Source organism: Carettochelys insculpta, chromosome 7, assembly GCF_033958435.1.
Source record: "Carettochelys insculpta isolate YL-2023 chromosome 7, ASM3395843v1, whole genome shotgun sequence".
Taxonomy (NCBI): domain Eukaryota; kingdom Metazoa; phylum Chordata; order Testudines; family Carettochelyidae; genus Carettochelys; species Carettochelys insculpta.
Window position 1 is genome coordinate 30,285,695 of NC_134143.1, and position 26,639 is coordinate 30,312,333.

Sequence of the window (26,639 nt, forward strand, 5' to 3'; positions counted from 1 at the left end):
TCAAGTCATTTAACCCCTCTCTGTGTCACATTTTCTCATCTGTAAGATGGGCATTATGATGTCGGGCATTATGATGCCAGCCAATCTGAGAGGAGTAGATTGAAATTAAATGCTCGTGAAGACTTTTGAAATCTTTGAATTAGAGTCTGCGATTTATCTGTTACCAGACAAAATACTTAAACCTAAATGGCCTTAAGGCTGTAAATAGCTGTTACTAAAGGCAAAACTCTTGAGAAAATGTATTTTATCTTGAAACAAATAAATTAGACACTTGAAGAATTTGCAGTGTTGTTGGTCTCTGGATGTGTGTCTTGAGTCACTGCTGGAATTCCTGTCCATCCCAGTATCTAGTTCTTTCTATCCTGGGTTGGGTAGGTGGGGGAATGGGCACAGGTACAACAAATAGCTTTTGAGAGATGGTAGCAGTGAGTGGTTTTATTAGGGTGTGGTCTCTAGATGGCTAACTTGGACTTAATTTTCCCTCCAGACAGGTACATCCCATATGGCTTCTTTCCTCTATTTCCCCATCTAGGCGTGCTTTTCTCCCCATGGCTATTAAACTACCTCCATTTTCTGCTAAATTCTCAACCAGCTGTTCTACATGTTGGGACCATCCTGAGCCTATAAACTCTGCATCAGGACTGTAGTAAACATTTAAAACACTTCACTAAGTTATGGCAAAAGTCCTTCTAGTTGGATGCTCCAGTCCGGTCTAAGGCAAGCAGATAACAAATCAGGAATTTCTAGACCGGTCTGTTCTAGAGTTGCTATAAGTGTTAACGTTTTGAAGTAAAATCCTTTTTCTCAATTCTTGTGTTTTCCAAAAAGTTACCTCTAATTTGCCTTAAACTTCCAGAAGAATTAATGATGGAACATCTTGTGTGTTGCTGTAACTAATTTTGCAGGAAATAAGTTGGTTAAAAACACAATAAATAGAGGCTGAAAGAAGTGAGGTGCTATTAGCATTTAGGCCAGGTTATAACAAAATGTGACAAAGTGTGTGTTGTGGGAGCACTCAGAAATAGAGATCCCAGACTAAAACCAGAAATTTGCTCAATGATCTTCCTGTGTAGGGTATTGAGTGCAAAATACTACAGTTTTTGGAGTTGTTAAGAAAGCTAAGGGTTTTCAAGTTCCCTTTTGAAGTACTGTGTGCCTTAATATCTTATTAACTTCGCACTTTTGTATGTATAGTAAATACGCTGCTGCGTGCACTAGTATAGGCAGCTGGCAACTAGGCTCAGCATCCTGACACCCACCCCCGCCCATGTTTTTGAAATCTAGTAGGGTCACTTTGACTTGCTACCTTAGTGCCCATGCTTGGAATTACTTGCACATTTTTACTGATAAACATGAGTAGTCTTGTTGACTTCAGTGTGAATGCTCATGGGGATTAAGTGTTGGCAAGGTCTGTGCATTTTACAGCTGTTCCAGGGTTTTCTAACAAGGCTGGATTAACTGATTCTGTAACAGGTGATGCTGATGGCAAGTCCTAGTATGGAAGATCTTTATCATAAATCATGTGCCCTTGCTGAAGATCCACAAGAACTTCGTGATGGATTTCAACATCCGGCTAGACTTGTCAAGGTAAAAAAATGTGTTTCAGCAGGAGATGCCATGGGAATTCAAATTGATGGGACGAAGGTCTGAAACTTCTATATTCAAACTGAAATATCTAGAGAGCCCTAATTGGCAATACACTGGTTTTTTGTGTAGCTCTTTTTCACAAGCATTATTGTCTCTCAAGTCTCATCAGGAGTGAAAAGTACCCAGTGGAGTCAACAGTTAAGTAAAAGTATTCTTTTTATTCAGGAAGAAATTTCATAGTACATTCTGCAGCAACAGGATGTTAATTCCAAGGATCTTTGTTAAATTTCAATGGATTACAAATAATTGTTGTTCAGTAATTGATGGAGGTGCTTAAGCCTGTAGTGTTTAAAAAATTCCGATGGCCCTTTTTCCATAAGCAAGCATATTGCATTCTCAATCCAACCTGAATTGCAGTTGGGTAACTCAGATTGCTCATTGTAGGTATGGATAACTGGGGATGGATCACTTGCTAATTGGATTATTCTGTTCATTCCCTCCAAAGCACCTGGTATTTGGCCACTGTCAGAAGACAGGATACTGGGCTAGATGGACCATTGGTCTGACCCAGTATGGCCGCTCTTACGGTCTTATTTGGAGAAGGTACAATACTCACTTTCCATCATGAGCTGTCATGTAGCTTTTGGGGTGGTATTTAAAGGCATTGGCTTGTACGTCAAATGTGGTTGCATTTCAGTAAACAAATAATCCTTATAGTTCTGTCATGTGAACATCAATCAGTAATGCCCTTTGTGATCTTTGGATGAAATCTGCTATATAAATATCAGTCATTAGCTTTACTAGGTCATAAGGCAATATTTGTTTATCTTTAGAATTGAGACATTTTTACTTCCTGCCATAAAGGTTTGTGTGCATATTGCCATATTACAAAACTGGTGTTCAGCTGCATAATTATGTACCCATAAAGTAACGTTTGAATGGAAAGTCTTGCAAATCAAGAATGAGTAATGATGTCTTAAACCTATTCCATTTCTGAAATACTGTGGAAAAAAATAGCTGAACTCTTTCTTGATTGGGACTTTGAATTTTGGATTTCAGAATAACTCTGTGTCACTCTACTAATGAATTTAAGTTAGATGTCTATTTTGTGTTCTCTGTACCATATAGTCTTATTCTTACAGTTTGGGGAATTGTTTTTCCCTATCAGAGAAACATTCAGGAGACTCTTTTTATCCAGTTTTTAGTGGGTATGAAAGGCAAAGATGAAGCTATGGCTATTGGAGGACACTGGTCTCCATCACTGGATGGACCTGATCCAGAAAAGGACCCTTCTGTGCTGATTAAGACTGCTATCCGTTGTTGCAAGGCTCTAACAGGCATTGACTTAAGTGTATGCACACAATGGTAAGTACCATTCTCCAAAACATTAAAATCTTACAGAAATAAATGTTTTCCGATTATTCTTAGAACTATTGTTGAAAACCAAAACTTTTTTTCTTTATCAGCAGCCTGTGGTGGTGCAGGTAAACTACTCAAAGGGATGTTCTTTTGTAACAAAAGGTTGAATGGTGCCAAATGTGTTCAGTACTTTATTAAGAACTAATTACAAATTCTGAATTTTTATGTTATGCTGTAATTTTATAATGGCTGTATATTGAAAATATTTTCCGTTTCACGCATAGCTGGAGAAGATCGTCAAGAGAACTACATTTCATTATTTATTCTTCTGTTATAAATAATTAGTTGTTGGTTATGTAGCCATATTTTTTCTTGAGGAGTTTATTTGTCCTGTGTAGCCTTAATACTTACCACTGCTTTATCAATTTATGAAGTTTCTACTTTAAACTACATTTTAAAATGGTTCAAATTTTCCTTTTAATTGAGGATATTTTCGAACCCAAACTGCCAAGTGCATCACACTATCTATAGCAGTCAAAGTATATTGTTCATTCTTCTCCACTTAATCTTGTAATACATTGTACAAATGTTCCAAAAGAGAAAATATGGCTTTCATAATTTTTTCTTTAGATAAACTTCAGATTCTTGCAGCAAAGTTTCTTTACTTGATGTGCTACAAGTGAACTAGGCTCTTTAAATGTATTGTAGAATTTTTTTTCCAACATGCTTCTTCCCTTGCAACAGGTACCGTTTTGCAGAGATTCGCTACCATCGCCCTGAGGAGACCCACAAGGGGCGTACAGTTCCAGCTCATGTGGAGACAGTGGTTTTATTTTTCCCGGATGTTTGGCATTGCCTTCCCACCCGCTCAGAGTGGGAAACCCTCTCCCGAGGATACAAGCAGCAGCTGGTCGAGAAGCTTCAGGGTGAACGCAAGGAGGCTGATGGAGAACAGGCACTGAACGCTAATCCCTTTTTCTATTTCTGCTTCTCACAGGCACAGGAACACAGGCACAAAATGCACACCACATACTACACAACAAACATACATAGGAGGAACATAACTGGTAACAATGACTGGTAAACCAGCTTTCAGCAGTGTAGTCAATGTTGTTTTTTATTTCAGCTAGTATGCTAACTTTTAATGTGTGTGTTTATTCCACAAATGAAAGTAAATTGTGCTTTTGATGCGCAGAACTTTGTTTTTATCTTAGAACTAGTTGCTGGAATCTGGGACCAGTTGTTAAGTGAGATTCAGTATCAGTAACAGTCTTAAAAATTTTGCCATTTTCTAAAATTTCTAAATTTTCCTTGGTGGCCTGTTCTGATCATGGTATTTGAAACTGGAAAAGAATTAGTCTGAAACATTTGAATATTAGGCCATGTGGCTGATCACCATCTTGCGATATTGGAAAGGTCTGACTCAATCAAGAGTGACTATGGATGCTTGAAACCTGGGGCAAGATCACACACTGTCTGGTTATTGGAGACCAGCAGTGTCTGTGTAACCCTGACATTATTTGTGGTGTTGTTTATCACCCCTTTGTGTTTCACAGATCTGCCTTTTATTGGCTGATGAATGACACTGATCAATTATGAAGTGGTAGAATGTGTGTATGTGGACTTGTCTAAACAATAACTTTACGAGAAGACTATCTGAAACATTTGTGACCTTGCACAGATCAGCAACAGAATTTTAAAAAACAAATAAATAACTCTTTAAACTTTCTGAATGGGGATTTCTTAATTTTATTTACCAGGATGAAGAGGAAAAGGATGATGGGGAAGCTAAAGAAATCTCAACTCCTACCCACTGGTCTAAACTGGATCCAAAAACGATGAAGGTGAGTGTTGAATATTTTAGGCTTCTTTAATTGTACAGTATATTCTCATTTTTAAGAACATTATTGATATCTAGGCCTAAGTTTTGATATTTTTTTCCCGCAAACTTTTAAAATTAGTGTAGTTTTTTGAAAGCTTAAGCAATGCTTCTTTATTATCTTTTCCTGTTTTTTTAGTAAATAACTCTTTAATTTGATATCCCAGTATACAAGGTATGTGTAGGTGTTATAATTCCAATGAAAGAGATGTAACTCTCATTGAAAGTCTTCAAACTATGTACAATTTAAAAAAAATGAGTTAGATTTATTTTATTTAACTGAGAGTAAATTGTCTACTGTAATTTGGCCTATATCTTCTGGACCCTTGAATAATTTAACTTTCTTATTAAATATACTCCAGTAGACATAATAAAACAAAACTCCCCCCATAATAGAGATGATAATGAAAAATAAATACATTCTAAAGCTTTTTGCTTACTGCTATCAAAATACTTTCTAAAAATGGTTGAAGGGCCTCTTCAGGCGGATAAAACAAAAAATACAAGAAACAGTATATATTTAGTTTGTTCCAATGTGGATGAAAAAGTATTTCATTAGCTTACAGACGGTAGGTAGTGTCTTCATGTCTGACTTGAGCTTTATTGATATGTAAATTGCTATGGCACTGATCAGTACCTCTTACAAAACTTCTGTTTACTAGGTAAATGACCTTCGCAAGGAATTAGAAAGTCGAACTCTTAGCTCTAAAGGCTTAAAGTCCCAGCTGATAGCCCGGCTGACAAAGCAACTGAAAGTAGAAGAACAAAAAGAAGAACAGAAAGAGTTAGAGAAGTCTGAAAAAGAAGATGAAGAGGAGGAGGATAGGAAATCTGAAGATGACAAGGAGGTTGGTATTGTGTTATATTTGGTTTAATTTTAAAACTTTATGCAATGCAGTAGAGGAAAATAGTTAAATAAAAATGTTATAGTTTTTTTTTTGATAGTTCTCCTGTACCCAGACTGAGAGTCTGAGGAAGGCTTTTCTGCTCTTATTTGAACTGCTGATCTGTACTGAAACATTTATCTACACTACGTCATTTGAATTTTTGATCTTGGTAAACCTAACACTAACATAAACTCACTAAAAAGAGATATGCCTGAGTTAAAATATTCAGACCAATCTGGAAAAAAAAATTTAGGGTAATGGGAAGAATCCGTTATTTTTGCAAGATGTTAACTTTTTAACTTTTTTTAACATTAAGAGTCAAAAGTTCAAGTATATTGGTTCTACATGTTTTTCCACTTTGGGGATATGCACTTCTGGTGTTATAAGCCTCAGTGAACCATTTTGAAGAAATGCACACAATTCTATAGAAAGCCAAAAGATCACAACCACCTACGTTCTTTTCCATTGTTAGCATCAGACTTATGCTTATTTCATGTCTTGGAGATGAAATTTTAACTTTTGGACAAGTCATGGTTTATTTTAATTTTCAAGCCTTTGAAATGCATAAGTATTTGAAATCATGCTTTAAACAAAGGATCAACTGGGATGCCTTTGGCACCAGAGACTTGGTGTCTTTAAAAAGTGGGTCTTTAGGCACCAGAAAATTAGCTGCCTGGTTCTTTGGTGCCAAAGGGTTACCACAGTACCCAAAACAGAAACCTTGACTGCCCTGGGCAACATTGCTGCTGAAAAAAGTCTGTTCTGAGAAGGGAAGCAGTCAGTGCTATAACTTCCACATGCCCATTTTTGATAGTTCATTTGAATCTTCCTAAGGCAGGTACCTTGGTTCCTTTTTTGTACAGCTCTGGGAAAAAATATAATAGCATTGGTGAATCTTGTCCTACCCTAAAACCCAATGCTAATGCTCAAAAAAGCAATGAGCTGCCATTAGTCTGAACAGCTCTTTGATGTTGGAGCCTTTATGCTGTGAATTACTCTTGTCCATTAGCTTTTAAGGTGGTGACCCTTTTCCTTAGTGCCATTCCTGAAAACTTTGCTGGGCTCTTCTCCTTTGAGGCATGGTCAGGTCTTTGGCCACTGAAGCTGTGTTCATAGAATCACAGATCAGTAGAGCTGTAAGAGACCTAAAAAAGCCATTGGGTCCAGCCCCCTGCTCTAAGCAGGACCAAACCCATCAGATCACTCCCACCAGGGCTTTGTCCAGGTGAGACTTAAACACCTCCAGGGATGGAGACTCCACTACTTCCCTGGGTAGACCATTCCAATACTCCACCCCGCTCCTAGTGAAAAAGTTTTTCCTAATGTTCAACCTGGACCTTTCCAACTGCAACTTGAGACCATTGTTCCACCATCCATGACCACTGTGAACAGCCTCTCTCCAGCCTCTTTGCAGCCTTCCTTCAGTAAGTTGAAGGCTGTTATCAAGTCCCCCCTCAGTCTTCTCTTCTGCAGACTAAACAGTCCCAATTCCCTCAACCTTTCTTCACAAGTCATATACTCCAGTCCCCTAATTATTTTGGTCGCCCTCCGCTGGACCTTCTCTAGTGTATCCACATCCTTCCTATAGGTGGGGGCCCAGAACTGGACACAGTAATCCAGATGCAGCCTCACCAAAGCCGTATAAAGAGGAATAATCACTTCTGTGGATCTACTGGCAACACTCCTCTTGATGCAACCTAATAGGCCATTAGCTTTCTTGGCTACAACGACACACTGTTGACTCATGTCCAGCTTCTCATCCACTACAACTCCCAGATCCTTTTCTGCAAAACTACTATTCAGTGACAGCTTCCCCAGAGAGGACAGTTTGGCATTTTTCCTGCCTTTAGGTTGACTCAGAAAACAGTATATTAATAACCAAGCTCATCAAACTTGAATTTGCATACCTTCATATAGGAATCATTTAGTATCTTGGAACACTGAGTAAAGCCCTGTTTTTAAAAGCAAGCAGAGAAACAATGCTTGAATATTTTTAAACAGCAAATTTTATGTTCTTGACCAAGCAGTTAAAAAGCTAAAATCTGTGGTGGTGTGTTTTGTTTGTTTGTTTGTTTTGCTGCAAGGTGTGATTTACTGCAGTCACAAGTAAATATACCATTGTTTTTGTTTCTTTTAGTCCATAGCAGTTGCATCTAGAAATATTGCATATAATGCCATTTTATTGAAAACCAACCATTTACCATGTAAAGGTAAATCTGTGCTGCATATATTCATTGAGGAGTAGGTAGTGTAGGGAGCTTTCAGTCTTCTCGTGTAAGAAATAAGGCCTCAAAAGAGCCCTTTAACTGTCAACTAACTTGCCAGCTTGCATTCCCCTTTTAGAAAAAAATTACCCCCAGACTTCTCTCACTTACCCCTACGGATACACGTACCACCGGTTGAGAAACATGGTCCTAAGGTAATTTGAGGTCTTCAAACAAGTGCTGTTCAACCTTTCCAGATAATTGTACCCTTCTCAGGAGTCAGCTTTGTTTTGCATATCCACCAAGTTAGACCTTACTTAAAAAGTACTTAATTACAAAAAATGCAAAAATATTACAAGATGATTACTGAAAACTTGCTGACTTTCTATCATCTTATTATCAAATAAATGAATTGGAAGAGAGATATTGTACTTTCATGTGCCTTCCGCTGAAATGTAGCAGTAGAAGCGAGTCATTGTCTGACTGAACTTTTAGGTTGAACTGACTTTTTATGAATGTTTTTTATGTAGCTTGTTGTAGAACTAGGCAACTATCTAGATGAGTTAATGTACCCCCTGGAAGATTTTAGTGTATCCCCAAAGGTGTACACATCCCTGGTTGAGAAACACTGCTGTATCTTTTTACAAGGGCATAATTTGGTCACATTCCAGCTATCGATCAAATAAACAAGTGTTGGCAGCATGTACAAATACTAGTTGGTATGTTGTTTCTTATACGGGACCAGCAGCCTGTGCCCCACTGTGTATGGCTACTGCATATCCTACGGAATGTTGCTTTTGATTTCTACAGTAGAGGATGAGACTAGACAGCATATCTGCTCACTCTGTGTGCCAGTGACTCCTAATCTGTTAATAAATTTCCAAGCACTTAAGCTTTCTAATTCATTCTGTGAAGAGTGGTGAACATTTAAAGCTAATATACGGTTTAAAGTTTGATGTCTGAAATGTTTTTATTTTTTAGGAAGAAGAAAGGAAACGTCAGGAAGAAATGGAGCGTCAACGACGAGAGAGACGATATATTTTGCCCGATGAACCAGCAATCATTGTACATCCTAACTGGGCAGCAAAAAGTGGAAAGTTTGATTGTAGTATTATGTCTCTTAGTGTTCTTCTGGATTACAGATTGGAGGATAATAAAGAGCATTCTTTTGAGGTAATTTGTTTTTATCTAGTTCAGTGTAAAGAAATGCAATTTTAGTGAGTTCAATGTAGTAGAATGTTTTACTGAGAAATATCAACTTTTTGCACCAAATATTTGAGTATTTATTTTAATTCAGTAGTTCTTAGACTTTGTTTCAGTAAAAGTGTTAAATAATGTATTTCAAATTCTGTTACAACTTACTACTACAACTGAATTCTTGTTTTCCTTTTAGCATCTATATCCTGAAAGTCTAAATTAAGGTACTAGTGTGAAAACAAACTTGAGGTGAAGTTTAATCCTTTGTCCATACTTGGAAAAAATCTAGATATTTGTACCACACTTATTAATGCAGTATGACTGCTCTGTACTTTTTAAAAGAAGTAAATGCACAGGTTCTTGAGTTCTCCTTGTTTCTCTGTCAAGCGGAACTTTTTTCTAATGTCATAAGGCCAACTGGGTTTTCTTCTGAACTCATGAATACCTTAAGTATTGCTACAACAAGCATGTTATGTCTTGTATAGTAGTTTACATGTTATGTGTTGAATATTAGTACATAAGCAGTTCATGGAATGTAGGTGTTTCTGTATTAGTGACTCATAGGTGCTGTAATGACTCCCCTTTTGTAGTGTGTAGAAATATCTTAGTATTTCCGATGTCACATTTTGGTAACTCTTACTAAATACTGTATTGGTTTTATTTAAATGACAAACATCTTGTTCAGACATCTGTGATGGCACTCTGTTTGTTTATATGTGTGTAGCACGTTAATGAGCATACTCTTGGCTTTGCATTCATACTACAGTAAAGTCTCAACATAGAATCATAGAATATTAGGACTGGAAGGGACCTCGAGAGGCCATCGACTCCAGCCCCCTGCCCTAATGGCAGGACCAAGTACTGTCTAAACGATCCCTGATGGACATCTATCTAACCTGTTCTTAAATATCTCCAGCGATGGAGTTTCCACAACCTCCTCTGTTCAGGACCCTCGCGAATGTTGATTTTTGTGAATAGGAGCCCCAGAACTCCAGGGAAGCGGAAGCTGCCAGGGCTCCTTCCAGGCCCCGGGGAAGCAGCATTCTCAAATAATTGAATTTGCGAATGTCGCACTCTCAGATCTCAAGAACTTACTATATATTCGTGTACTGGGATAGCTAATATTTTTATGGCCTCTAGCTCAATGTAGTGTTTGCCACATGCACTATCCATTTGCAAACCTCTTCAGGCTATTTTGTTTTTCATTTTCCAGTAATACTCCATCATACCTCAAACTCAATGGTTTATACTTGGAAGTGTCTGCTTTCTCCTTTTAGCACTCTCCAAGGACAAGGCTACTGACATTTTCCTTATGTTCTTGATCATATCTTGATTTTCGTAGACTTCTGTTTTTCACTGGATAACTGGTGCTGCTTTCCTTGTACAAATTTTCATACAACCCCTTTTTTTGCAATATTCAGTCATGTCTTGCTGTGTGGAGTATTTCACAAGCCTGCTTTTTAGTCTAAATAAATGTACATTTGCAGTCATCTTGCATCAAATGATGTACACAGGCTTTCTGGGAAGTAGCTATGTGGATTGACTTTTGCTTATGGCTTTTGATTGATTTTTGTTTACTTTTGGGTTCTGTTTTTCAAATCAGCATTTTAAAATTTAGTTTTATTTTAATTTTAGGGGATGGTGTAGCAATAACAAATCATAGTATCTGCCTCTTAGTACTATATATTTGTTTGAATTTGTATAGCAAAATAAAAAATAATCCAGGACCTGAGGAGAAGTGCAATATGGAAAGAAATATTCGTAATTTTAATTTTCCTTTTTCAGATGGCCATATTCAAACTAGGGTTTTTAGTTAGACAGTATATTAATCTAATAGTCTCATGTTTTCAGTTACTGTGATATACATTTTGGTAGGGTAGCAATGATATGGTTACTTAAATGCAAATACAGAATAACTATATTTTTAAAACTATATAATACCTTTCTTTCACCAGTTCTTTCTCATGTATTTTTGGTTCAGGTTTCATTGTTTGCAGAACTATTCAATGAAATGCTTCAAAGGGATTTTGGTGTCAGAATCTACAAAGCACTGATATCCCTTCCAGAGAGAGAGGACAAAAAAGAAAAAAAGAGCAAAAAAGAGGAGAGAAAAGATAAGAGAGAAGAAAAAGATGATGAAAATGATGATCCAAAACCTAAGAGGAGAAAATCTGGAGATGATAAGGATAAGAAGGAAGATAAAGAAGAGAGGAAGGTCTGAAATTAGTTCATGTAAAAATACACAGTATTGCTTGGATAAATAATAATCGGCTTACTGTATTTTACTTTGCAAATTCCACAACTGAGTTTTTATGCTAGTTGATTTGTCTTGGTTGAGACAACTACTGTTCAGAGTACAGTGGTTCTTAATTAAGAACTCTGCAGTTACACATTTCCTCTTCAGTGTCAGCTTAAAACAACTTTGGATGAATATACACAATATATTGATCGTTAATGCGAGTAGATTTTTTTCATTTTGCTTTTGTCTAGCTTTAATTTTGAGGCATTTTCATTACAGAGGGAAGATAGAAGAAAAGATGATCCTAAAGATGAAGACGAAACTGAAGATGACAACAATCAGGAAGAGTATGATCCAATGGAAGCGGAAGATGCTGAAGATGAGGATGATGGTACATTAGGTGAAAGTTTTTGACTTCAAACCTTTTTGTACTGTCTGGATATATTTTCAAACTTGAACTTCAGAATTAGAAAAGATAAAAATTAGCAATATTCATGCGGTTACACACTTTAATATTACTGTTCGTGTTAGAATTCTGAGTGGCTAAAATCACAATTCAAGCCACCTTAAGTGACTAAAATGTGAAAATGTTGGCTTATGTTTTTATGCTTTTTCCTGGGTCAGAATATCACAATTCAGGTTTTTTGACCAAATATACAATAAAGGGTTCATTTCACTCTGTTGCCCTTAACCCCCTCTTGTATTGGTGGCTTCTTGGTCAATTTTCTCCCAAACAAGTGGGAAAAATGGAGTAAAACCGCCTCCATTTTCCAGGAACAGCAGCAGTGGTTCCCTATCATTGTTGCCACCTTTCCTGCCTCTCTACCCCTGCCTCTCAATAGATGCAGAAGATAACTGGGAAGGACACACTATATTTTTGCCAACTCCTCCCCAACAAAGGGGCATGTATATTTCAGAGCCCCTCAGATTAGCGTGTCCTGGAATGAACACCCAATGCATGGGGCAGCTCACGCTTCGCAGAGCTAGGGTCAAGCTTTTATTTCAGATTGTTAGAATTACACTGCATAATTTACAAAATGCAGTTTTATAAAGCTTATAATAACTTGTGTTTTTGAGAATCTTGATGTCACAATCAAATGAATTTTTAGTAAAATCTGCTCTTACCTTTTTCACTCTCGTATAACTTTTTTGAATCTTGGAGAATTTTTAAGCACATGATTTTGATTATGTGGGTGAAATGTTTCTCACGTGAAATATTCAAGAGGGTAAGCCATACTAATTTTTGGAGAAACGACTATAAAACTAAGAATACTGCCTTATGCAGACTCCGAAGTCAAGTTGCATGACTTTCTCAGGCACCTACTCAGTTATATAATAGTTGCTGAAGTATAATAAAATTAGATTACCTAATCATCTATCTAGTTTTCCATTTGAAGAGCAACCCTACACATAAACATTTGAAAAATATATTGAGGTACAATTGACAGCGTTGATTGCATTATGTCAAAGTAAGCCAAATGTGTGAAAAAACAATTTTGCATTTTTAATTATCTTGGTAAATGAGATTTTATTGTTCAGTTTCATATTTAGGAAGCAAATATCTGATCACTTTTTTGTGCAAAATGTATTTCCCTTAAATATCATACAAAGTGTTTTGTAGTAGTAGTTCTTGATGCATAATACACTGAATTTGAACGCCAATTTTATTTTTTAGACCGGGATGAGGAGGAAATGAACAAGAGAGATGATAGAAGAGAGGGAAACAGACATTTCAAAGAGAGATCTTCTAAAGATAAAGTACTTAATGCATATTTTATAACTATACATATTCGTCAAAGTAGCATCAGTTAATATTCTTTCATTTTCATTATAAAATTTTGTTTTCATTTCCTTCAAAAATTTCCTTTGTAGCCTGCAACTTTGCATCTAAATAAGTTAGAGAGGAATGCTTCTGATGACTAATTTTTAAATATGTTTTCTTCTGAATCCTCACAACAGTTATTTAAATTGTGTTTTACAATAAACTTTCTCTGGCGGGGTGGAGGGTATCTCATTTGCTTGAACGACTTTTGGCTAAGTCCTGCTCATGCACAAAAGTAGTAAGTGGTCTGACTTTAATTTCCAATTTGAGATAGGCATAAATTCAATGAAACTTCCTCAGATCATTAAAGAGGATAGGAAGAACTGTCACCTAGCCCAACATATGCAGTCATGCCACTTAAGATTCTTGTAAACCTGTTGAGGGTTCTGTGATTTAATCCCAAATCGTTCCTTTATAGTTTATTTGAATCTGTTTCTATGTTCATGTCTCAGTAAATCTGAGGTTCTTTTAATGTAACAAAATATTAGACTATAGATTGTAATTATAACTTTTTCGTTATAATGTCTAGAATCGTTTTTGAGGTCTCGTACACAGAGTGCCTTTTCCTCCCAAATAACTTTTTTCCCCCCTCATATTGCCAATTCAGAACAAGATAAACTAACCATAACATAGCAAATCTAGGATTTATTTACCAAAAATTAGAAAGCTAGACAAATTTTTATTCATATAGCTTTTCTCTTGTTAAGCAAAGAAGTGTGTTTAAAAAAAAAAAGTAGGCATGCATGCAGAAGTGTAAACCAATTCTAGAATCTGCTGTGATTCTGCTGCTAATTTGTTATTTATGGATATTCGCTTATTAAAATAATTTAAAGATTTGAGACTGTGAAGCATCACTGTCTATGAACACACTAGTGTGCCGCTGGTTGGGGAATACTCAAGTCATTTGATAGAGCCATGCTAGCCTGAGCAAAAGGGGGGGAAAATACTTTTTTTTTTGTTTACATACGCAAAAAAACTCTCTCTTATGCTCTAATTCTGTTAAGCATTTTTGGATGTAGTTTGTATGAGAAATCATACTAAATCAAGCTATATTGTATCTATGAGCTTTCTGTGTAAAATACTGCCAATAGTAGTACCTTTGATTTTATAAAATACAGTAAACCCTCAAGATGCTCGGGGGTTGCGTTCTTGCAACCCCCGCATAACTCGAATTTTCGCGCAGGTTGGTAGGGGGAGAGGGAACCAGGCTGCTGCCTGGTTCTTGGCTCCCCTGGGCTTGCAGGAGCCTGGAAACTGACCAGCCCACTGGGGCGGGCTGGTCAGTTTCCTGGCTCCCAGAGCAGGGGGCAAATGGGGACCGAGGCAGCCTGGTCCCCCTCTCCCCACTGCTTGGGGTGGGGAGGGGACCCAGGAAACTGACCAGCACAGCTGCTGCTTGGTTCCTAGCTCCCCTCTGCCTAGAACTGATCAGTTTCCTGATTGCTTCTCCCTGCCTGCCTCTAGCAGTGAGAAGACTTTAGCTTGCCTGGCTGCCACCAAAAAAGCTAAAATCCCCTTCCTGCTGTGCGGCTGTCAGGCTGACAGTGGTGCTGCTGGGGGAAGGCAGGGGAGGGAGCCACAGAGCAGCTTCAAGTTGTGTTTAACTTACATTAAAGAGAGTTACGCGCAACTTGAATCTGTGTATGTCAAAGGTATATTGTAAATGGTAAAATTGATAGAGGGAATCTGCCTTGTTATTCCAGTCACTCTATTGATTGTTTATAACAAGAATGATGATGACGTTACTAAATTAATATATAATGTATCTACAGGAGAAAGATAAAACACAGATGATTACAGTTAACAGGGACCTTCTGATGGCTTTTGTTTATTTTGATCAAAGTCATTGTGGATACCTTCTTGAAAAGGACATGGAAGAAATATTATATACACTTGGACTACACCTTTCACGTGCTCAGGTTCTCTTTTATATCACTATAGAAATGTATTTTGCAATGAGGCAGGAGTGCTGCAGAAATCGTGTACAATCATGTATTTTGAGGCTTTTTCATAATATACACACACAAAGGCAAAATGCATGGGTAACTTTAGTTTTGTTGCTTTGTGACTTTTGAATGCTTCTTTGCAACCTTCATAATCTTTTAGTTTTTGGTGTGATATTCTGTACAGAATATAACATTTTTCCTGAAAACTGCATGTATTCATTGTGGGTAAATTAATGCTGCTGTAAGTACTTTTTCCCCAACGTGTTTAAAGTTGCAGTCAGCTTGCAGGCAGTCTTTTTGGCAGTTTTTGCATTTTAATGCAGTCACTTAATTTAATATTTTAAATAAAATACTTGTTTAAAAATATTATTCTAAATATGTGATGAAACTGTTGTCATAAAATTATTCAACAAGTAACATAATACTGATTTCCTTTCCTATATTTTAGGTTAAGAAACTACTTAATAAGGTAGTACTTCGAGAATCTTGCTTTTACAGAAGACTAACTGATACCTCAAAAGATGAAGAAAATCAGGAAGAGTCTGAAGCCCTGCAGGAAGATATGTTAGGTTAGTGATATCCCAAACTGCAGTGCATCGCCCTCCCCTCCTTCTCCCTCTACACCCCCCCCCCACACACACAATGCAGCCAGTGGGATCCAGAGAAATGGTCAGAGTGTGGTGAGGCTTGCATCAGCCATGGAAGCAGGGAGGGGTTGTCACCCAGGCCTCTTCTGTCCTCAGCTCTGCTCTGGCCTAGGCCACAGCTCAACTTCCAGCACCACCTCCACTCGTGGGCATGCCTTCAACAAAGGCCCAGTTCCCAGTTGTAGCTCCACACATTGCTCTGCTGCTGTCCACCGCTCCCAGCTGTGGCTGGTGAGGGAGTGGGCACAGATGGGGTAAGAGGGAGGTGTGAAAATGTTTGAGGGCCCTTCTGAGGCAGTTATTTGCCTGGTTACAGAACTTCATCTAAAATTGCTGCTGTATTATGGAGGTAGGAGTGGATAAAATATATATTCCTTTGAAAAAATTTACAAATTCACCCCTTCGAACCAGCGGATCCTGTGAGGTCTCCTAGATTTTTAGGGTATGTTGGTACTTAATGAAAGATTGACCCAGTCAGGGTCGATCTTTGTGGTTTCAGTTTTGCAGGCCTAGCGGGGATAGTTACATTTTGTGTATGAGGGCTAGACAGTTATCTTGGTACTTTATTATCACAAAAGTTTCTCCTGCCGACCTCTCTCTCTGAGGATGGCACGAGAGTCGATCTAAGATATGTTGAGTCCCGCTGTGCAGTTGTACCTGGAATTGTGTATCAAGGTTTAACTTTCAGGTCTAGTGTAGACCCAGCCTTGGACAGGTTGCAGAACGCAGAGCTTCTGGCTCCCCATGATTCTTGCTGTGTGTACTGTGCAAAGTTGGTATGTTAGAACTGAAAGTAGGTGAATTCACTTGATTATCAGGATTACTTACCTGTTGGAAACACGATTATGGGGAATGGTGCTGCAGAGGGCAGACACTCTACCTTTCTCCGTTAGCATGGAGTCCGAGTCACCCAGTCAGCTTTCATCCTTGACTCTGAAGCTAAGGCTACCCTGTTGTTTCTCTTTTGGGATACACTTGTATCCTGAAATAGAAACCATGCAGGCAAACACCATGCTTGAAATAGTAGGGCTGTTTTGAGCATAGTATTTCGTTCCAGCTACCCATCATTATGAGAGGGATGGTGAGAAGTTCCAAATAAGCATTTATTTCAAACACAGTTGCAGTGTAGCCAGTACTGAGTTGCAAATAAGATGCCTCAAAATAACTTACGCAAATTGCATAACTTATTTTGATATCGGACTACACATAGCTTAGGTGCTTTTTTATTCCCTCTCCTGCATATGCAGAAAGTATGCATTGACCTTGGTCCTAAAATATTTAAAATTTGGGGTAGTTTTTAGGAGGTTTTGAACATGACAGAAGATTTGAATTTGACTGAAAAGTAACACAATTTTCATGAAAGCTTATGCCCTAATAAATCTGTTCATCAATAAAGATAACACAGGACTCTTAGTTATTTTTGCAGATACAGACTAACGTGGCTACCCCTTGAGGAAATTTTGATTCTACATATTTTGTAACCTTATACAATTTATTTTAGGAAACAGATTGCTGTTACCATCCCCTACTATAAAACAGGAATCTAAGGGCACAGATGAAAATGTTGGCCTAATTGTGTACAACGGAGCTATGGTGGATGTAGGGAGCCTTTTGCAGAAGCTAGAGAAGAGTGAAAGAGTGCGGGCTGAAATAGAACAAAAACTTCAGCTGCTAGAAGAGAAAACAGGTTTGAGAACGTACTTTGATTGTTCTGAAATTTTTGTTGTAAAATACTACAAATACAGTAGACAACACTAGAATTTGGTTTACATGACCCAGTGTTGTAAAATAGTAATTCACTATATTCTGTTTCCCGCTATTTCTCACACTTTTTTAAACTTGCACAGGAACAGTTTTTTGATTGGCCAATCGGATAGGTTGGAGTACTGTAATTAGTCATGTTAGAATCTTTTGTGGCGGTTGCCTTTTCTGATCAAAGTGCAAGTCCAGGTAGTACAAAGAATAAAAGGTGAGAATTCAATATTGACTTGCATAAAAATCTTAATTTATGCCCAAGAACTTTTCTGGGAAGTGAATTTTTTTAATATCCCAAGTGGGACAGTATTATATATAGATTATTTTACTTCCCAAGGTCCAAGGACCTTAAATATTAATTACCACTTTAGTGCTAATGCTAACAGTGCTTAATGGATTTTTTTTTTTTTGTTTTTTATAGCATAGTATAAGATATTTGAGATGACTTCAGATTTTTTTTTCCAGATGAAGATGAAAAGACAATATTACATTTGGAGAATTCTAACAAAAGCTTGTCTGGAGAGCTTAAGGAAGTCAAAAAGGACTTAAGCCAACTGCAAGAAAATTTGAAGACCTCAGAAGATACCAATTTGCAATTTGAGAGCCAGCTGAATAAGACAATCAAAAATTTAGCTACAGTTATGGATGAAATACACGGCGTTCTTAAAAAGGTTAGTATGTTGCAACTCTTTATTATATGTAGTTGCATTATAAAGTAAGTTCGAAAACAAATTCTAAGCCTATTTTTAGGCACAAGCATTTATTATTCTGAAGTTAAGGCTCTATATGTGTGTTGGTAACTTAAGGTCAGGAAATTATTAATAGAGTGGTATATAATTTAAAGATCATGAAAACCAGGAAACAGTTCATTTATCTAAAACCACCATAATTCTGCCTTTGTATCACCACTCACTGGTTGAAATCTGTCCTCCTTAAATCCTGTGTTCAGCAAAAGGATTGGATGGGAATCCTTGTGATTTAGGTAGTATATTTCCAGGTACTGACGTGGGAGGCATTCTGGTGGGGTGAAGAAGGCCTAGAACTCTGGGTATCCAGAGGCCTAGAGTTGAATTTCATTTGTGTCAATTTATTTTGTGGTTTTTGAACCAATAGCTTACATCTGTAAGCATCAGTTTCACTTTATAATTGGAGTGATGATATTTATCCTCTTCATTGGGCTGTTCTAAGACCTAACTAGTGCTTGAATAAATTCAGGCTATTATTGACACAGAGTGGCAGAGGTAGTGTTAGAATTCAAAATTTCCTTGCTTTCAGATGTATGTTGGTTCTGTGACATCATATGGCATCTTTCAAGGGTCCATAAAAATAAAGACTGGGAAACATATCAAACTTGTTTGATATACCAGAAAAATTCTTCTCTACCCTAAAATATTATCATTGAAATTTCAGGAGAATTGTAGTTTTGAAGATTAGAGCAGTGAACAAAATCAGACTTGTAAAGGAAAGCTAGCTTCAGCTTTATCCATGTAAAGATGATAGATTCTCCAAGTTATTTCACCACAGAATGTCTCTGAGAGTGCTCACAGAAGCTGCTGTTTGGATGTGATGCTGACCTGTGAATTTCCTACTTGCACTTGAAAAGATGATCCGTAAGGATAGGTCTACACAAATTTATGTCAAAATAATGGCTGTTATTTTGAAATAACTTTGCTAGCATCTACACAACACAACTGCTAGTTCAAAACAGTATTTGTCTTATTTCAAAATAGGTAAACCTCATTGCACGAGGAATTTGAAATAAGCCATAGTGCATCCAATGGCTCTATTTCAAAATAGGCTTTACTGTGTGTAGATGCTGTATTTCAAAATAGCTGAGTACTATTTCGAAATGCATTTTGTTTGTAGCAGCAGTATTTTGAAATGAGGTATTCCAGAATCTCTCTTCCAAAATAGCTTATTTCAGAATAATGCTCCTGTGTAGACATAAGGGCTATATGGGTCAGACCAAAGGTCAGTCTAGCCCAGTATCCTGTCTGCCAACACTGGCCAATACCAGGTGCCCCAGAGGGAGGGAACCAAATAAGTAATGATCTCTCTCCTGCCATCTATCTCCAGCTTCTGACAAACAGAGACTAGGAACACCATTCCTTACCCATCCTGGCTAATAGTCATTAATGCACCTAACATCCCTGACTTTATCTCTTTTTTTAAACCCTGTTTATAGTCCTAGCCTTCACACCCTCCTCTGGCAAGGAGCTCCACATTTTGACTGTGCGTTGTGTGAAGAATTTACTTGTATTTGTTTTTAACCTGCTGCCCATTAATTTAATTTGATGTTCCCTACCTAGTTCTTATATTATGGGATTAAGTAATAAGTTTTCCTTGTTCACTTTCTCTACACTACTCATAATTTTATGTACCTCTATCATATGCCCCCTTAGTCTCCTCTTTTCTTTTCTTCATAGGGGACCTATTCCAAACTCCTAATCATTTTAGCTGCCCTTTTCTAAACCTTTTTTAATGCCAATATATTTCTTTTGAGATGAGGTGGCTACATCTGTATGCAGTATTCAAGATGTGGGTGTACCATGGTTTTATGTAAGGTCAATAAGATATTCTCCATCTTATTCTCAATCCCTTTTTTAATGATTCATAACATCCTGTTTGCTTTTTTGACTGCCACTGCATACTGCGTGCATGTTTTCAGAGAACTATCCACAATTACTCCAAGATCTCTTTCCTGGTTGGTTGTAGCTAAATTAGCACCCCCTCGTGTTGTTTGTATAGATGGGGTTATTTTTTCCAATGTGCATTACTTTACATTTATCCCCATTTAATTTCATTTGCCATTTTGTTGCCCAGTCCATCAGTTTTGTGAGATCCTTTTGAAGTTCTTCATAGTCTGCTTTGGTCTCAATTATCCTGAGCAGCTAAATATCATCTGCAAACTTTGCCACTTCACAGTTTATGCCTTTCTCCAGATCATTTATTAATAATTTGAATAGGACTGGTCCTAAGACTGACCTTTGGGGAACACCACTCATTACCCTTCTCCATTCTGAAATTTACCATTTATTCCAATCCTTTGTTTTCTGTCTTTTAACCAATTCTTAATCCATTAAAAGATCTTTCCTTTTATCCCATGACAACTTGATGACAATGTACCCTAACTGAATGGATCTAGTCATTAAAGAAATCCATTTTTAAAATATTAATTGTTTAAACAACAGCATCTGAGACCATTAAAACTGAGTTTTAAGAGTACAGTTTGCTTTCTACTCTTCACATTTGTTTAATTTTTATTTTCCTTCTTCAAAATAAGTAAAATGTAAACAAGCCAATTTAGTCTGTTTCAAATTCCCAAGTATTGGGATAAGGTAAGGGGTTTTAGTTGCATAACATTGCCTCTAGATGTTTTTGGTTTCTTTAAAAAAAATTCCATGGGAATATAAAATAAGTCATTTACCTATTTCTTTGTCTTCAGTTCTGGGAAATGTTGATTGTTTTATAAGACCTAGGTTTGTGTCCAGCTTAATCTATAGCCTCTTAATTTTTCAGGAAGGAATTGGGTAGTGCAGTTTTAGAAATAATGGTAAAACAAACCAGACAGTTTAACAGATTAAAACATCATACTTTATTTTCCTTTTAAATGTATAGAAACTTTAACTTTGTTTCCAGCTAAGCTTAGAGATGCTAATAGAACTTATACTACTACTACCTTTTCTCTCCTTTCATAGGATATTGTAAAGAATGAAGATAAAGACCAAAAATCCAAAGAAAATGGGGCAAATGTATGATAAAATTATTGCTGTTTAGAACAAAGGTGTTACATAATGTAATATAAATCATGATATCAGAATGTATGGAAGTGATGCATGTTTGATTTTTTTTAAAGTAGTATAAATATCTTAGTTCTAAAACGATGTATAAAGTTTCATGATTGTGAGTCTGCTTCTGAAGATTGCTTGTAATTCATAGCATTCAGTTTGAGACACTCCTTGAGTGACAATTTTGCATTGCAAAATGTTTTAGGATGAACTTTGTTATAGTTCTAACCCTAATAAAGTTCATCAACTTTAATGGACAGTAGCAAGTATTTAATTACCACATGGTTTTTCATTAAAGTCTAGTGAAATCAAAATGTTCATTATTTATAGAATTGCCATTTTTAGGGTTTTATTTTTGTCTAACTAGTCTTTTTAAATTCAAATATAAATCATAAAATAGCATGCAGCTTACTTTTGCAAGTAAAGATTTTTTTAAAAAATGCTTGAAGTTTTTTACTTGTCGTAACTTTCTTTTCCCTTCCAGTTGTAATTTTCTCCTTCAGGGCTACTCAGATCTAAAGCCTCACAATTAGAGTAGTTCAGATGAATTAAGAAAGCAATAGAAACCCTCTGGTGTTGGTAGGGCTGAGGGAGTTATATGAAAATATACAGGCCTGTTTTAATGTATGTAATTTGTGTTCCTTCAACTGGTCTTATCTCTGAGTTGATATATATGCTATTTTTAAATAACGAATGCTGTGTATTAAAATGTATAGTTGGATTCCAGGCCAGTGGATGTCATATAATGCCTTACATGAAAAAAATGCTACCATTTTAAATTGTCTCCTTTATTTGAATTTGACTTCTTTCTTAGTTTATGTAATTCCTTATAAGATTGAAACAGGCTTCCAGAAGAATTGATAACTAAATATTGATATGTTACATTATATGGGGCAAGATGCCTCCTTCTTTTGATGGTAGTGATTGAGGTAGAGAAAGAGAGAGTGTGTGTGTGTGTTTTAATAAATTACCAGGGATCTAAATTAAAAGTTGACTTGGCATTTTTGTCAATGGCAACATATCCAAATGAGAAGTAGGAGAAATCGTAGTTCAGTGCATTTTGTCTGGAAAAATAAAGGGGGGAGGGGTGGGGGGGGTAGTTTGTGGTAGACCGGGGTGAGCAGACTTTTTATATTGGCCCCGCCCTCCCAACCTGTCTAATGTAATCCAAACTGAAAGGAATTCCAGTTACAATCATAAGGGAAAAAAAGCTCTTTTGGGATGTGTAAGATAAGTATGTTGAATGTAAAAACTTTATTAGTTTATAAATGTGAATCTCACACACAAAACCAGTAACATATTTCAGCATTTTTAATTAGATGGATGAGCCTGACACATAGCGGCCAATCATGCTGACTGCCCCCCTACTTTGCTCACCCCTGGGGTAGACAAACTGTTTTCTTGCTAGACTATAGAATTTTAGCCAACTGATCTTATACCAAGCTGTTCTGGGTGACTAAATACCTGCTAAAAGAATCAAGGTGCCATAATATGTATAATTAACCTGCATGGAACCCACATGGTTCTCTTGAAAAGTGCATTCAAATGCCTGAAATTGTTTTGTTTTACCCAAAAAAAAAAAAAAAAAAAAGTCTTAATTTGGTGTGTTTCATGTCTGTGTTTTGGTTATTTGAAGCCAAACTAGTGCAATGTCTTAACCATTACAATAGCGTGCAAAAGCTCCCCCTGTTGGTTTTTCAATTAAGATTAAATAATATATGCAACATCGTAATACCTTTTAAATATTTTGTTTTAAAAAATGAATACTTCTAATGAAAACAGGCATAAATTAACTTGCATTAATTACATACACAAAATAATTAAAAAAGGGAGTCTGCATTTTTTGCCTTTTTCAGTGTCAGCACTATAATGAAATCATTCTTATAAGCAGCCTAATAGTTTTAGTAATCTTTGATTAAAAACATCACTTGCTAAAATGCTGTTTAAAAAAATAAATGTTCATGTTTTTATCTTTGTACAGTTTGGTCGGTACATTGTGTTACTGAATTTTGAAACTAAAGATTTTGTACACTGTGCTTTCATAATGGACTGAAAAAGGAAAAAAACAGTTTGTGTGAAACTTGTTTTGTCTAACAACTGCTATATAGTATTGTAAAAATTAAATCCCATGTTTGGGAAAGAAAAATGGTCCTTTGACAGACACATCAGAAAACTAGTTAACAATCAGTCAAGAAAAGACTAAGGTGATGATGTGGATAGGGGTGAAATATCTGAGAAAAATTTATATCCGACTTCTAGGGTGCTTAGCACTTGCAGATCCAAAAGCTCTCACAAACTTTTAAGTGATATTTCAGTCCTGTGAAAAAGCCAATTCAAGATGGTTGACTGTATAAAGAGAAACTGTCACTGGCAAGTGTGGTTTTAGTCCTACTTACATTTTGATGTGACCACATCTGTTATGCTGTGAACTGTTCAAGGTACTTATTTACCATGAAGGAAACTCAGAGGCAAGACGAATGAAAGAAAGACAAGTTGTTTGAGGGGAAAAATATTGCTATATATACAGAGGTTGGCCAAACACTTGAGTGTGTGGAGGGAAAATTCAGCATGAACAGTTTAAAAAAAAAAAAGTGGGAGTGGGGGCAGCTTTCTTCCCTAATCTTTGTGAGGAAAGTAATTAAAACTCAGCTATGAACTGAGTTTGCTCAATTGAACTAGACATAACACAAATGTATTGCAGGGAGCAGTCCTCAATTACTGGGAAATGGATAAGGTGCCACCAATGGAGATTTGGACACATCTTCCATTCATTGTAATGGAAGGTATGTCTGTTTCAGATATATTGTGTGCTGTGTAATACCATGAGAGGATCCCGTGTTTCTCTAAAACTAAATTGGCTGTTCCTTAGAGAACTATTTACAAAGATGCTGCAACTGCAGCTACCATTCTAGCAATGGGAATAGACTGAGTTAATAGTACCCCATCGAAAGTGTTCCCTTTGCCAACCTGTGTGCATCTCCAGGTTCTATGCAGGTTGCTACACCTACATCTCATAGGATGCTTTAAGTATCTCACCCCCTGTCCTCTATCTCACTTCTATAATCTTCATCAAGCATCTGCTGAGGCAGACAGGCTAGTGAAAAGGTAATCTGGGATATGCCTCATTTTGAGACAGTAAGACAAACACACTCTTACAAACTTTAAAGAATGTACTCAGCACACAGAATCATGCTGCCTGAAATCGTATCAATTCATTTGAAGTGATAGGCAATTTGTAGAGGAAATTGTCACATTCTAAAGCTCTGTTGTACAAAGCAGTGAGTCTAAAGCTACTCTTGCTTTGGGAAGCAGGATAAATCTAGGTCAGTATGGTGCTGCAGTCATCCAGCAGAAGGGAGTCCCAGACCCACAGTTGGGGAATTTGCCTCCATGATGTATTTCAGTGAGCATATGTAACTCTTGAGGAATAATGTACAAGCTAATGGATGCATGATAAAAACAACTGACTGTTCAGCATTTTAATACTGGGATAAAGTGTACGGGAATAAAACTATACTTGTACTTTACACTTATTGCAATAAGAAAGTTATAAAACTATAATTTTCAGCTGTAAGGCCACTGTTGTATGCACACACACAAATTGTGACCAGTTGCCTTTGGCCCCTACATTGGAGGTTGATTTACTCAGAAGAGGAAGGAGGAGAGAAAAGCTGAGCTGCAGTTGGAAGAGTGATAGAGAAGTGAAGACAGCACATGGTTGAGGATTAGAGTGTTGGAAGCCATGATGGTAACTTCAAACAACAATGTTCTCCTTGATTGCTCTAATATACTGTCTTGATGACTGCACAGCACTTACAACAGGCTAGTCAGATTTCTTCTTTATCAACATAATCCGTCTTGTTTTAGTTAGTTGATTTTCATCCAGATGTAGATGTCAGCTATCCATGAAAAAATGGGGAATGGTGCTACTTGCATTTATCTGTTCAGATAAGCAGAACATGTAATACCATCTGGAATAGTACCATCTAGTGACTTCAATATTATTTGCAAGAGGAACCATTGCCTGGTTTAGATAATTAAATCTTAGAGTAAATTAAAAATCAGGTATTAATGTAGTCAACCATAATCTCGATAGTTCTAATGTTCTTCTATTTAGCTTTTTAAATATTAGTAATTTTTAGCTTGAAGTGTTTTCAGATTTCACTTTTGGCATCAGTATCTAATGTCTTAAGAGCAAAAGAGTTCTTAATTCAATGTCTGCAAGCACCACATGTCCTAGGAGTAACTTCAAAGCATGCAATAAAAGTTTTGATTTTCTTCTTTATTGGGCTACTGCAGTTTCATTATTAATAAATAGGGGTTTAATTAATGAGTTTCCTTTCTACTTCAATGCTTTCTGAGTGCTGGGATTGTTTAGATTGCTTTAGATTTTATTAGAACTGAAAGTCCCAATACTGCTTATTTTATCTATTTTCAGTCAGTCAGATTGTCAGAAGAATATACTAGAAGATGTTGCGTTAAGGACTCTGTAGAAACAACATTCTTGTTATCTTGAAGAATTAAATATATATTTCCTTTAGAAAAGTTAGTTTTACAAGTAACCCTTGCTTATTTGTCTTATAGCACTGTCATAACATTTAGTACTGTACAGCGTACATAAGTCAATTCTTGTTCTGAGACACTTTCGTTCTAAAATAGGTACATGTCGAACCTCTCTCGTCTGGCACCCATGGGACCTGACCAGTGCTGGGTGAGAGCATTTCCAGAGTATGGGAGGTCAAGATTGTCTAGCAGCATTATCAACATTTCCACTGCTTACTGGGCTCTTAAATGACATTTAAGGGAAAATTGTAGCTAATAACAGCAGAGAACACTGAGAGCCAGGACTAGTGCCTGTAAACAAGCTTTATGGGCCCATGGCAAACTTGGCCACATCTATAAGTGGTCAGCTGGCTATATGAAATCATGATAGCTCTGCAATATGGACATCCCTCAAAAAGGAGGAGGTTACTGACCTGGTGCAGTAACAGACTCTTGGAGATGTGTGTGTCCCCCATATGTGCTTCACCCTCCTCCCCTCTGAGTCAAACAAACCTATATTCTGCAGCAGAGAAGGAATGGGGGCAGTCAGTCAGACCACACAGTTTGGGAGAGGAGAGGTGCACATGTGGTCCAACAGGCACAGCTGATGATTTCCATCCTAAGCACAGGGAGTTGCTGTTACACCTAGAAATTGAGCACCTGTAGAAAGATACAGCTGGAAGAACCTCATTTACCTCATAGGGACTACGTCTAGATTGCAGAGAACTGTCTGCAAAAGATATGCAAATTGTGCAAACCATGTGTGTATTTCCTGCCAACAGTTATG

General features: G+C 37.0%; 1 protein-coding gene and 1 non-coding gene across 7 annotated transcripts in view; both read left to right on the forward strand.

Moving 5' to 3' along the window:
* Positions 1–25,587, forward strand: part of CCAR1 (cell division cycle and apoptosis regulator 1) — a 41,964-nt gene extending 16,377 nt beyond the window's left edge. For 3 of the 6 annotated variants that reach the window (XM_075000228.1, XM_075000229.1, XM_075000233.1), the window contains 14 exons: positions 1,474–1,587; positions 2,756–2,952; positions 3,691–3,901; positions 4,707–4,790; positions 5,488–5,673; positions 8,898–9,089; positions 11,095–11,328; positions 11,632–11,752; positions 13,028–13,110; positions 14,947–15,093; positions 15,569–15,689; positions 17,269–17,454; positions 17,988–18,193; positions 21,221–25,587. In XM_075000228.1, the coding sequence (XP_074856329.1) occupies positions 1,474–1,587; positions 2,756–2,952; positions 3,691–3,901; positions 4,707–4,790; positions 5,488–5,673; positions 8,898–9,089; positions 11,095–11,328; positions 11,632–11,752; positions 13,028–13,110; positions 14,947–15,093; positions 15,569–15,689; positions 17,269–17,454; positions 17,988–18,193; positions 21,221–21,280 (2,142 nt within the window). In that variant the 3' untranslated portion in view covers positions 21,281–25,587. The remainder of the gene's footprint in view (positions 1–1,473; positions 1,588–2,755; positions 2,953–3,690; positions 3,902–4,706; positions 4,791–5,487; positions 5,674–8,897; positions 9,090–11,094; positions 11,329–11,631; positions 11,753–13,027; positions 13,111–14,946; positions 15,094–15,568; positions 15,690–17,268; positions 17,455–17,987; positions 18,194–21,220) is intronic. The other 3 variants (XM_075000231.1, XM_075000234.1, XM_075000232.1) reach the window with 3 other exon arrangements.
* On the forward strand, positions 2,551–2,612 carry LOC142016216 (small nucleolar RNA SNORD98). Its single transcript, XR_012646325.1, has one exon. It is a non-coding gene; the product is annotated as a small nucleolar RNA SNORD98 (small nucleolar RNA).
* Positions 25,588–26,639: the final 1,052 nt, after the last annotated feature.